This window comes from Capricornis sumatraensis, chromosome 10 (genome assembly GCF_032405125.1).
Source record: "Capricornis sumatraensis isolate serow.1 chromosome 10, serow.2, whole genome shotgun sequence".
Taxonomy (NCBI): Eukaryota; Metazoa; Chordata; class Mammalia; order Artiodactyla; family Bovidae; genus Capricornis; species Capricornis sumatraensis.
Genome location: NC_091078.1, coordinates 18,537,182 through 18,549,735, shown reverse-complemented (window position 1 = coordinate 18,549,735; position 12,554 = coordinate 18,537,182). Strand labels below are relative to the sequence as shown.

General features: G+C 53.0%; 1 protein-coding gene across 2 annotated transcripts in view; it reads left to right on the top strand.

Moving 5' to 3' along the window:
- Positions 1 to 6,747: 6,747 nt before the first annotated feature.
- The window catches only part of ADAMTS14 (ADAM metallopeptidase with thrombospondin type 1 motif 14), a 96,126-nt gene continuing 90,319 nt past the window's right edge, over positions 6,748 to 12,554 (top strand). For both annotated transcript variants that reach the window (XM_068982060.1, XM_068982059.1), the window contains exons 1-2: positions 6,748 to 6,829; positions 8,579 to 9,021. In XM_068982060.1, coding sequence (XP_068838161.1) covers positions 6,748 to 6,829; positions 8,579 to 9,021 — 525 coding nt within the window. The remainder of the gene's footprint in view (positions 6,830 to 8,578; positions 9,022 to 12,554) is intronic.

Sequence of the window (12,554 nt, the reverse complement as noted above, 5' to 3'; positions counted from 1 at the left end):
CCTAGGTAGCTCAGCTGGTAAAGAATCTGCCTGCAGTGCAGGAGACACCGATTTGATCCCTGGGTTAGGAAGATCCCCTGGAGAAGGGATAGGTTACTCACTCCAGTATTCTTGCCTGGAGAATCCCATGGACAGAGGAACCTGGCGGGCTACAGTCTATGGGGTTGCAAAGAGTCAGACATGACTGAGCGACTAAGCACACACACACACACACACACACACACACACACACACACACATCTTGTTGTTCATTCACTCAGTTGTGTCTACCTCTTTGTGAGTCCATGGACTGTAGCAACCCTTTGAGATACCATGGACTGCAGCACGCCAGGCTTCCCTGTCCCTCACCATCTCCCTAAGTTTGTCTAAGTTCATGTCCATTGAGTCAGTGATGCCGTCCAACCATCTCATCCTCTGTCTCCCTTTTCTCCTGCCTTTAATCTTCACCATCATCCGGGTCTTTTCCAGTGAGATGGCTGTTTGCATCGGGTGGCTAAAGTGTTGGAGCTTCAGCTTCAGCATCAGTCCTTCCAGTGAATATTCAGGACTGATTTCCTTTTGGATTGACTGGTTGCATCTCCTTGCTGTCTAAGGGACTCTCAAGAGTCTTCTCATATGTGTGTGTGTGTATATATATATATATAATATTTATATATATGCATGTATTGGGCAGTGCCGAGTCTTGGTTGCAGCACACAAGGTCTTTTAGCTGTAGCATTTGAAGTCTTATTTGTGGCATGTGGGATCTAGTTCCCTGACCTGGGGTTGATCCAGGGTTCCCTACATTGGGAGTGTGGCATCTTAGCTACTGAAGCATCAGGGAATGCCCTCAACAGTGATTCTTAACTAGGATCATCAGAATCCCCTGAAGGACTTGTTAAAACACAGATTATCTGGGCCCACCCACCTTCTGAGCTTCTGACTGAACAGGCCCAGGGCCTGAGAATCTGCATTGATGATGGACTCTGAAGTGATGCCTTTTCTGTTGCTCTGGGGAAGCCTGATTTGAGAACCACTGGCCTAGAACTTCTTGGCAGGACAGTGGATCTCAGGTATCAGGAAGAAGACAGTCAAACTTTTGTTTGTCGTCACTTTGGGCTGAGGTGGGAACCAATGATAAATGGCCAGAGAGGGCTCATCCAGGGTGGGAGGAGCCTAGAGTGGTGATGCTCTAAAATCATCTGACCAGGAACCAGGAATCTTGGGGTGTTATTTTACTTCTGAGTCATTTTGCTGTGTGACTTGAAAAGATCATGTTTGCTCCCTGGGCCTCAGTTTAGTGCTTTATAAAATGAGAAGATGGCTCTTTTCTGTATGTGTTATAGTTTTCAAGGGGGTTGAGGATTTAGACTCCACGGCAGTTGTGAGAATGGAGGCAAGTATGCAAAGTGCCTGGTCAGTAAGTGGCAGCTGTGATGACTACTTTGTTATTTTTAATATGTTTTCAAGGCTTGGGGGAGACACAAAGGCAACTCTTCTCTCCCATCTCTTCCTGGAGCCTAGTGACGTTCATGTGGATGATAGAATCAGAACTTGCGAGTATATGTCTCAGGTTTCCCCCTGGAATGATTATTCTGGGAAATACTAAACCCTCCAAATTTTCTTTCTTTCTTTTTTAAAACAGCTTTATTGAGATATAATTCACACACCATAAAATTCATTCTTCCAAAGTGTACAATTCAGTGTTTTTATTATATTCACGGAATTGTGCAACCATCATTTCTATCTGACTTAGATGGAAGCCCCAAATAGCCATTAGCAGTCACTCCCTATTCTTTTCCTCCTCAACCCCTGGCAGCAGATAACCTACTTAGTATCTCTATACAGATTTATCTGTTCTAGCCAGTTTTTATATGAAGTGAAATGAAGTGAAGTCGCTCAGTCATGCCTGACTCTTTGCGACCCCATGGACAGTAGCCTGCACCAAGCTCCTCTGTCCATAGGATTTTCTAGGCAAGAGTACTGGTGTGGGTTGCCATTCCCTTATATCTCCCCAAATTTTCTATGAACTGTTCCTTCTCCAGCTCCCCTTCATTTGATTATTTAATATTTATTGAGGGTCCATTAGGTGCCAAACATAGGACAGGCACTGAGGATGCAAGATGGAAAAAAATCCAGGCAAGCTCCCTGCTCCCTGTGGAACTCATGATCTAGGGGGGAAGCAGATGTTATCTGTGAATCACACTGAATAGGTAAAACTTAACAGTGAGAAGTGCTGTGAAGGTCACATCACAACGGGATGTGACCTAGTTGGGAGGGTAGGACAGGCTTCAGACAGTGACGACAGGGATTGTCTGGGCAGAGGCACGATAGAGCATCCAGGACAGAGGAGACAGCCTGTGCAAAGGCCCTGAGGCAAGACGAGCACGGTGCCTACCTGGAGCTAGGCTGGAGGGCTGTGAATGTATGTCTCGGGTTTCTCCCTGGAATGATTATTCTGAGAAATACTAAACTCTCCAAATTTTTTTTCTTTTTAAAAACAGATTTATTGAGATATAATCCACATGCCATAAAATTAATTCTTCCAAAGTGTACAGTTCAGCGTTTTTATTATATTCACGGAATTGTGCAACCATCATTTCTATCTGAATTTAGGGGGGACATAGAGGCAGGAGGGTCAGCAGGACCACCCTGTGCAGAGCCTCAGAGGCTGTGTTAGGGTGTCTAGTCTTCATCCGCAGAGTAAGAGAACCTCTGGAGGTTTATAGCAGAGGCAGTTACATGACCTATGGTGTGTTTTAAATATGTTCTCGGATGCAGGTGGAGTAGAGGTTTCAGGGGGCAGAGCTGGGGGGAGAAGGATCTGTTAGGGCAAACTTACAGCAGTGGCCACTGTAGGGCTGCTAGTGACCTACTGGGGTTGGGGGGCACGTTTGAGATGGAAGTGGCTGTATTTGGGGGTCCTTTGGAGTAGATTACACAGGGCTTGGAGTCGAGTTGGTGACTAGGGTGGCCTGGCAGTCGGGCTTCCTAACTGGGTGGATGATGGCGGCTCTCACTGAACTAGGGCAGGATTCCCTCTCTCCTCACCTGAGTGTGTCAGAGCCCAGTGGGTCACTGGTTACACCAGCAGTTATAAGAAAGGGATGCTGTGTGTGTGTTTCAAGATAACATCTAAAGCACAGCAGCTGGCACTCAACAGCCGACAGCCACCTGCTGTGCCCCTGAACTGGGACAACACTGTACCACCGCTGTGTCTTGCTCATGTCCCTGTACCCACCCCCCACCCCCCGGTCTCAGGCTGAGACTCTTACTCTTTTAGGGGGCATCTGTGACTCCCCCTGTGAGGGGAGATTTTTTTGTCTCAACTGCCAACCACTTCCTCTTCCCTTTGGAAGGTGGAGCAGGGGAGGGAAAGAACCAGTGCCTGGAGGAGAGAGGCTGTGCTCCTGCTAGTGACTGAGCAAGTGCCTGGGTTCTGAAGCCGGGGTCCATTCTTGCTCTCGCTGGGTGGGTAGAGGCAGGTCCCCTCCCTCTCTAGAGGGCACCTGTGAAATGGAGGGTGGGGCACTGGCTTGGAGACTGTCTCTGGGCATCTCCGGCTCAAGTCTCTGGGGTTTTGCCTGTGCCCAGAGAACAGGCTGCCTTCCTCCCCAGGGGGTGCTCACAGGGGATGCTGCTCCTTCATCCACAGGCTGCCTCGCCATCCCCGTCTCCCCTAATCATCAGGCTTTCTCACACACCTGTCACATCTTCCAGGGGGTCGCTGACTGCAGTGCAAGCTGTTTGCATCTCCTCTTTCGCTACCAGGGCCTTGGATGGGAGGAGTGTTGAGCAAGTGTTGGAGGGCCCTGAGCACAAGAAACATCCAAGCCATTTCCCCACCCGTGTAGGATCTCAGGTGAGAGACTGGGGACCCAGAACTTGCCTTCCTTGGGGGGTGCCAGCAGATGCCTGTCGATTGCTTTGCTCTGGCTCTGATCTTCTCCAGAAACAGGGCCGGCCACCCAGCCACTTCCCCCACCTTCTGGCCCAGACTCTGCACTGTGCTCCCTTGTCCCCTCTTTCCAACAAGGCGTCCTCACTAGAAAGGAGCTTGGACATACATTGTTTGCCAACACAAGCAACCATTGTAGCCCCAGGGAAGGGGGTTGGGGTAGAGAGCCAGGGTGAGGTTTTGCTCTCTGCTTGCCAAGACTGGCTCCAGGGAAGGCCCCAGCCCACAGTTCATGAGTCAGGCTGCTGGGGTCCCAGCTGTAGTCTCTCCCTCTTGATTTAACCAAGTCTAAGGCAGGAAGCAGGGGGTGGAGTCCAGGGAGGAGACTTGGGCCCCTGAGGTTTCTAGGCAAGCTTCTCTGGGATGGCCCCAAAGAGGGAGAAAATTATCAACCACATACTATGAATTTTCCCTTCTGTCACCACAGGGCCCCCCACTCTGCAGCTGGGAAAACTGATCCCCTGAGAAGGGAGGAAAGCCATTTTTTCCTGAGCTCCCCTGCTGAGTTCATGGAGGGCCAAAATGGAGACAATTCACTGCCTCTCCTGCTGCTGCTGCTGCTGCTGCTGCTAAGTCGCTTCAGTCGTGTCCGACTCTGTGTGACCCCATAGACGGCAGCCCACCAGGCTCCCCCGTCCCTGGGATTCTCCAGGCAAGAGCACTGGAGTGCGTTGCTATTTCTTTCTCCAATGCATGAAAGGAAAAGTGAAAGTGAAGTCCCTCAGTCATGTCTAACTCTTAGCGACCCCATGGACTGCAGCCTACCAGGCTCCTCTGTCAGTGGGATTTTCCAGGCAAGTTCCCATTAACATATGGGTCCCCTTCACACTCTTGCTTCATTAGCTTTCACACACAAAACCACACTCTGGCCCTTGACTTCACAGATCTTAAAGAACCAGAAGGAGGAGAAAGAGAACTCTATTCTTCCCAAACTTAATATAGATCAGTTTGGTAATGCCATTTCAAATAACTGGATGCTCTGAAGTTGCGTGGACTAGAACACACATTGCATTTCCACAGGACTTCAGAGTTTACATCTGTGGCTCCCAGCATCTTCACTCTTTGACCTCACCTTTGACAGATGAGATAGTACAATACAGAGAAAAATGACTTGCCCTTGGTCACTTTGTGTTGGGCAGAGTCTAGCCCAGAACAGTCTTCTGACCCCTACCCTTGTCTCTCTCTCCCACTCAGCACTAGATTCTGGGTTCTTATGCCAGCTCAGCTGCAGATGAGCTGTGTGACCTGAGACATGTCATTTCAGCTCTCTGAACCTGCTTCCTGAATGTACTGGCCCTCCAAAATCCTGATGGCATTTCATTCATTCCACGAGTTCTGCCTCTGAGGAGGCCCTGAGTCAGGTCTTGGAGCTGTGAGGATGAGTTTTCTAGCTCTCTGCCCACAGGCAGGAACATATCCAGAGCCCAGGGAGGGTATAGACTAGGAAACCTCAAGTGGGGAGAAAACAGCAGGAACCCAAGTCCTCTTTCAGGGGACCCAGAAATTCCTAAGAGAAGTCAGCTCAGAGAATTTCCATCCACACATTGGCCTCCCTTTAAAAAAGCCCTATGACAAAATGTCTGAGCTCAGAAGCAGAAAAATTAGGGGTCTTTATACACTTTACACAAAGATTTTTTTATTTGGCAATTCTTAAAAACAAAACAAAAAGACAAAACTGCTTTCTCCAATTCCCATCTCTGAATTTACAGTGCATTTACAAATTGTTAGGAGCACATTTATAGAGTAAAGCAGGAAAGAGCAGGAGTTGGGCTTTTTGCCTGACTACTGAGTGGGTCTCAGCAACATTGCAAAACCAGCACGCATTCTCATCTCTTAGACTTTTTTTTTTTTTCCCACGGAAGGCTGTTTGGCGGGTACATGGGTGGTACGTTTGGAAGCAGAGGATGGTTATCATTTACTGAAACCTAACTATGTGCTATAATTAACACCCATTTCACAGATGAGGAAGCTGAGGTGCAGAGCTGGGATTGCAATCAGGGCTGTTTGACTGTAAAGGCCGGGCTCTCTGCCCACCTTGCTCAGCCCCGCTCTGGACTAGGACACAGATCAGTCACTGCACTTGGGGGCAGGTGACTAGACTCCACGATGGATAGATTCAAACGGTGGAAGAATACTGGGGCCATCAAGGCCATTCGCAGAGAAAGGAGACCCTCTCGGGGCGGGGGGTGGGGGCGGGGTGTTCACTATCTCCCATCCAAAGGCAGTGGGACATCCCATCGGCCCAGTGGCTCTGGAAACAAGTAAAGTAAGGGGGGCCGTCAAGTAAAGCGGGGCGGAGGAGCCTAGGAAAGTAAGGGCCGTCACTCGGGGGGAGCCAAAGAGGCTGAGGGGACAGGCTCCCAGGGCGCCCGGAGCCCCAGCTCTGGCTCCGCGTGGCACTTCCGATCCGCGCCCTGTGCCCCGCCCACGGGCGCTCTGCGCCCCCTGCTCCGACCCGCGCCCGGCCCCGCCCCGCCAGTGTGCCCACCCCCGGCCCGCCCCGTAGTCCCCTCGCCTGGCTCCCGGAGCGTCCCGGAGCGTCGAGGCGCTGGCGGACCGACCCGCCGGCAGTTGGCACTGGGGACGCTGGCGCGTCGGTCGCTTCGCTCTCCCGCCGGCAGCCTCGGGCGCCTGGAGCCAGCGGTCCAGGCGGCGGCGCCGCGCAGGGGGCCGGGATCGGGCGGCAGGAGGCTGCGAGGCGGGAGTCGGCGGCGGCGGAGGAGGCGGAGGCCGGCCGGAGCCCCGATCGCGCCCCAGCCTCGCTTGCAGCCCAGAGCTTGGGGCTCGGCGCCCGCCCGGCCCACAGCCACATGGCTCCTCTCTGCGCGCGGCTGTCCTGCCTGTTGCTCTTGCACTGTGCGCTCTGCGCCGCCGCGGGCAGCGGGACTGAAGGTGCGTGCGGGTTGGGTGCGCGGGGGCGCACTGGTTCGGTATGCTCGAGGGTCGGAATGCCCCGAGGTGCCCGGCAGCGTTGAAGGGGGTGGGAGGCTGTGTGCACACTCTGGCTGTGCTCTCTTCTCCCCAGTGCCGCCGAAGCTGTCGGGGATTTCTCTCCTTTTCTGGTGCGAAACTCCGAAGAGACCCCAGGAGAGGATTGGGGGATAGACGCCTTTTCTGAGGGGCTGTGTATCTGTCTCCGTCTCGGTGTTTGTCACTCTCCTCTCTCTCCTCTTTCACTGCCTTCTCTGTCTCCAGCTTGTATGCATGTGTGTACAGATAAGTGCGTGTAGGTGTGTCAAGTGAACACCAGGCACTCACACTCCTGCACAAACACACATATATCTCTCTCCCCCAGTATTGTCACCCTGTGCCTTGCAGACACACTGTCACAGACACCAGACACACTCCACCGTCACCCGTGCAGTATGGGGTGCCCTTCTGGTGTCGCTGAGCATGGGGAGGGGGCTCTGGTCTTTCCCCGGCAGAGTGCCTGCTTGTTTAAGCTCTGCTCATGTAGGAAGCAGGATCCCTCTGGCTGAAGTCTTGGGGGTCTTCTGCTGGGCTGGATAGAACCAGAGGAGAGTTCGTTGTCCCCCACCCCTCATAACTGCCTTGGGCACAAGGGATTTTCAGGACACATCATTTTCTAGGTTTTTATCAGTGTCGTGAAGGGGGCTGGGAGGCAAGAGATAGAGCCGTGTGGAAATGAAAATTCCTCCCAAGCTCCTATCCATGAATCATTCGGCCTGGAAGCCAGGGAGCTGTCATTCCTGCCCGGCCTGGCTGGGCTTAGCGAGAGCTGTGTAAGGACGGGCTGCTGGCATGTAGCCTGGAGCATGGGGCCATGACCTCACACTTAATTCAGTCCGAGTGGGCAGGTCACCCGTGCGTCTCCTTTTATTTTTGAAGATCTATATTTACCCAGCTTGGAGCTGGGCCATGTAGAAATTTCGGCAGCCACTGTGCTGCTTAAAAAAGTTTCCTTTCTAAACTTGGAAAAACGTAGAACCTGTATTCCTTCCCGTCCCTCTCCAGCTCCTCTTTTCTCCCTGACGCGTGCCCAGGATGCCCTGAGTTTCTAGGTGTGTTTGTTTTGCCAGCTGTGTTCCAGGAGCTCAGTGAGGAGGGCCCTACCCCAGGCTGGGCTGGTGACTTCAGTTCCCTGGGGAGTTTGGGCACATCCTGCCACCCCTCTCTTTGCTCAGGGGCTTTCGGGGAATTTCCTTTGTAGTGCCCAAAGTTGGAAGGTTTGTTGCTAGAGTGACAGGATTCTGTTTGGCATCATTTATTTTCCTCTGCTAAGTGTAACAAAGACCTGGGGATTATTGCGAGCAATTTGCGTCTAGCAGTTTATGAACTTGAACACCGATCATCTGAGTGCAGAGATCCAAGAGCTGAGGAAGCACTGGGTGAGAAATGGATGAATTTGCACTAAGGGGGTCCCTCCAAAGTGACAGTCAAGGTTGCAGATCCTTTCCTGTCCCTGTGGGGTTTCCAGCTTTGCAACCCTATGGACTGTGCCTGCCAGGCTCCTCTGTCCATGGGATTTTTCAGGCAAGAATACTGGAGTAGGTAGCCATTCCCTTCTCCAGGGGATCTTCCTGACCAAGGGACTGAACCTGCATCTCCCATGTCTTCTGCATTGCAGGCTGATTCTTTACCTGCCAAGCCATCCAGTAACTCTTTCTTTATTTCCAACAGAGCTGCGCTTCTCAAGAAAACTCAGTGACTATGGCGTGACAGTGCCCTGCAGCACAGATTCTCAGGGACGCTTCCTCTCCCATGTGGTGTCCGGACCAGCGGCAACCTCCGCAGGGAGTATGAAGGGGGACAGGCCGCCCCCACCACTGTCACACTCCGGTCGCCTGCGGGTGGCTCGAAGCCCACTGCGCCCTGAAGGCGTGACCCTGCAGCCTGGCAGGGTGGGGCGCTCCTCCCTGTACTTCAATGTCACTGTGTTCGGGGAGGAACTGCACTTAAACCTGCGGCCCAACCGGCGGCTGGTTGTGCCTGGAGCCTCGGTGGAGTGGCAGGAGGATTTTCAGGAGCTGTTCCGGCAGCCCTTGCAGAGAGAGTGTGTCTACACCGGGGGTGTCACGGGCATGCCAGGGGCAGCTGTCGCCATCAGCAACTGTGATGGATTGGTAAGGGACAAGCCTCTCATCAAGTTCCACTCCCCCATCCTCTCCTTCACTTCCCACTGTCCCCCCTGCCCTCCGCCCATGAGCCAGACCAATGTGGTTTTCTCCTTGGCTCCTATGTGTTTGGGATTCCTGTGGGCACGGCCTGAAGTCTGGGCCAAGTCGGGGGCTGCGCTGCTTTCCAGAGAGAACCCCACATGCCCCACTGGCCACAAGGTTCACACTCTGTCGGCTTTAAAGTGGCCAAGATAGGATGGTACCTTATCCTGTTGATCCCCCACCATCCACTGACCCACCGGGACTGCAGCTCACCTGTCAGGGATCTGAGTACAGATGCATGCAGGTGTGAGGCAGGTGGGCTTTGCTGGGGTTGGGTCCTGGCTGCGCCACTCATGAGCCACAGTGCTTTGGGTATGTTACTTGCCCTCCGGTGGTCCTTTCCCTTACATGTGGAGCAGTGTTTAATCTGCACATATTTACCGCACGTGCTCCTGTGTCCAGCCTGGCGGATATGGCACTGCCTAAGACAGACATGGCCCCTGCCCTCCCGGACCTGATGTGCTGGTGATGACAATATGACCGGCCTCACCAGGCAGCATGGCCAGTGGTTGGCACCTGCTTGGCACATGGTCAAGGCTGTCAGTACCAGCTGCTGTTACTATCTTTACTACTGTGTCCTTTCTCATGCCCCACTGTCTCTGGCCCCGAAGCCAGCCTGCTCTTCTGTGGCTCTCTGCCCTGAGTTCCCTCTCTTAGGACTCCGTCCTCCCAGGCACAGGGAACCTCCTGCTAGTTGGTTCCATGTTGCAAACCAGAAAGCCACAGGTGGCTTCTGTCCTCACACTCAACTCCTGCTGGATCCCATTTCCCTCGCTGCTCCATCTGCTGTGTGTCAGGCCCTCGTAAGCCTCCATAGCAGCCCCAGGGCCTGGATGGGGGCTGTTTTCATGGTCTCTGCTTTACCAAGCACAGGCTGATGTGTCCAGGAAAGGACCTGCTCGCCCCTCTGCCTTTCGGCTTTACGAGAGGGATGAATCAGATGGTGCAATTGTAAGGGGGTTCTTTCCTCACTGGCATGGCTGGGAGCACTTCTTGCCATTTTCCCGTTCTTAAGAAGTGTCTTCCTGCTCAATGTCATGGCTCCTTCGTCTAGATCAGTGTTTCTCAATCTTTTTTTTTTCATTATCATCCCCTGGAGGAGCCTTTTAGATACCTGTCCTCTAATTGCTCCCCGATGAAACCCTAAGACCATAACTATTTTGAATATGTCTTTAAACTGTTTGTATATCTATGTTTTATGTATGAGATGAGTGAATTTTTTTGCTTCCCAAAGAATCAGTTTTTGCCCATTGGAGACACCAGAGCCCCCACTGAAAGGCATGGTCTAGGCAGCGGTTGTTTCTTAGAGTGGAGTGTATACCAGAATCACCTGGGATGTGAGGGTTCTGTGGAGCAGACTTGGAGGAACCCAGACGGGAAGGCCAGCTGGAGGAGGCTGAGACCTTGTCCTGCCGCCAGGGTGAGCCTTGGCTGCCAGCCCACCCTGGCTCAGCAGTCCAGGGATTCTCCTCAGCAGGAGCCCTCAGTCGGCCTTGGCTAGCGCTGTGCTGTGGCCACTGGTTTTGGTTGAAAATCCAGAGTGACATGGGAAGTCACCCAGAGAAGCAGTGTCTTTATAGACAAAAAGCACCAGGGCATGTTGGTGGCTTGGGCTGAATGTCAAGGTCACCTGAAGTCATCAGTCACATGGGCTGTGAGCTGTTTGGTGACAGAGATGGTCTCCTTGACCACCTCCATTAATGTCTATGGGGATCTGAACAAAGGCGTGAGTGGTGATCGTTGCCAGTAATAGATAGCTACCCACCCTCTTTACACTCTGGAAACCTTGTCATTGAACCAGCTCAGCAGGCGTTGACAAGTGGGCACTGGATGCTTAGCTGACATTGATGACTCGTGGTGGCCTCTGAGTAAATGTTCTCATTGGCTGTGTGCCCTGGGCAGGCCACTCCCCCTCTCTGGGCTTATTCCTCTCATTTGTCCAAAGAGGGGCTGCCCTCGCTGCTCGCTGGCAGATGGAAATCTATTCTGTGTGACACTTGCAGAAGTTGGATCCGGTGTCGGAGGCTATCCACAGATAGGCCTGTTCCACAGTAGAACTGAGGCTCCAGGAGTGGCTTGCCTGGTCCCCTCGCCTTTGGTGGGAGGAAGTGGATGTCATGGGCTGGGCCCCTGCTTGTACCCTCAGCTGTCCCCAGAGACCAGTTCCTAAGTCCAGCTCTCGGGAATCTCCCTGACCAGTTCCCTGACAGGGATCATGGTCCAGCACAGAGGCCCCCTGCCCAGGCAAGAATTTCCTCACTTCCAGTCCCCTCCAGAAAACTGCCCTGTCCCATGAGATCAGATGCTCTTCACTCTCACCCAGCTGAGCCACCGTGGGGTTCAGAGTCCACAGTGCAGCCCATCTGATGATCAGATTTAACTCTCCATCTTTATGTGCCCTCTGGATTTTAACCCCATCTTCCTCTGTATCTTAAATACTAAATACAGTCATTCATTCCGGAAAAATATGTAATGAGAGCTGGCCACAGGCAGGGTCCACAGGGAGACTGAAGAAAGTGCAAGGGACACAAATAAGAACAGCGACAGTCACGAGCCGCGGCCGTAGCCTAGGCGCAGCACACACACTGTCACGTGTCTTCGCTAAGCTCATCCGTTACGTAGGTGGGGACCCTGAGTCATGGGAAGGAGATACGGAGATAACACAGGTAGCTTCTGTTGGCACAGGATTTCACAGTTTGTAAAACTTTCAGTTGTACGAGTTGTATGTGCATATAGCGTTGTTGCCCTGCCTTGCAGAGTTAGGTCCCTGCCCTTAGGGAACTTGGGGTACCCCACAAATAGCATCAACATTAACTTTTTGGTTTCCCATAACATAGTGGGGATGGGTACTTGGCAAGTAGGAGTGATTATTATTGTTGTCTTAGCAAAGGTGATATTTGAACTGGGCCTTCAGGGATGAATAGAAGTCTGTTAGGGCCAGTGGGTGAGGAGGGGATTCTGGGCAGAGGAAGGAGCTTGCCAGCATGCTGGTGGGGCCGGGGAGGGGATCCTGGAAGACACCCTGGGCAGGTGGGCCCTGCTCTGACCTTGAAGGAAGCACAGGAAGGGAGAGGGGGCCCAGGGCAGCGATGTGGCCATCTGTCATCTGAGAAGAGTCTGGGCCACGTGTTGGGAGACATGGCTGTGTGATCCCAGGCAAGCTACCACCCTCTGGGCCTCCCTTGCCTCCCGGGTGTATCCTGGAGCCTGGACTGGATAAGCTCAGAGCCCTTCCACCTCTGGCATTGGTACTTTGTGACACAGGGCAGGCCTTGCTGGAGAAGCTTGAAGCAAGGCTGCTGTCAGTCTATAGTTGACTGCCCCTTCCTGGCGGGGCCTGGGACCTGTTCTTACCAGGTCTTACGAGGGCAGCAGGTGCGGAGATGAAGGACATTAGTCCTGAGCTTGGCCCTCATGGCTGGGCAGACCTTCCAGTT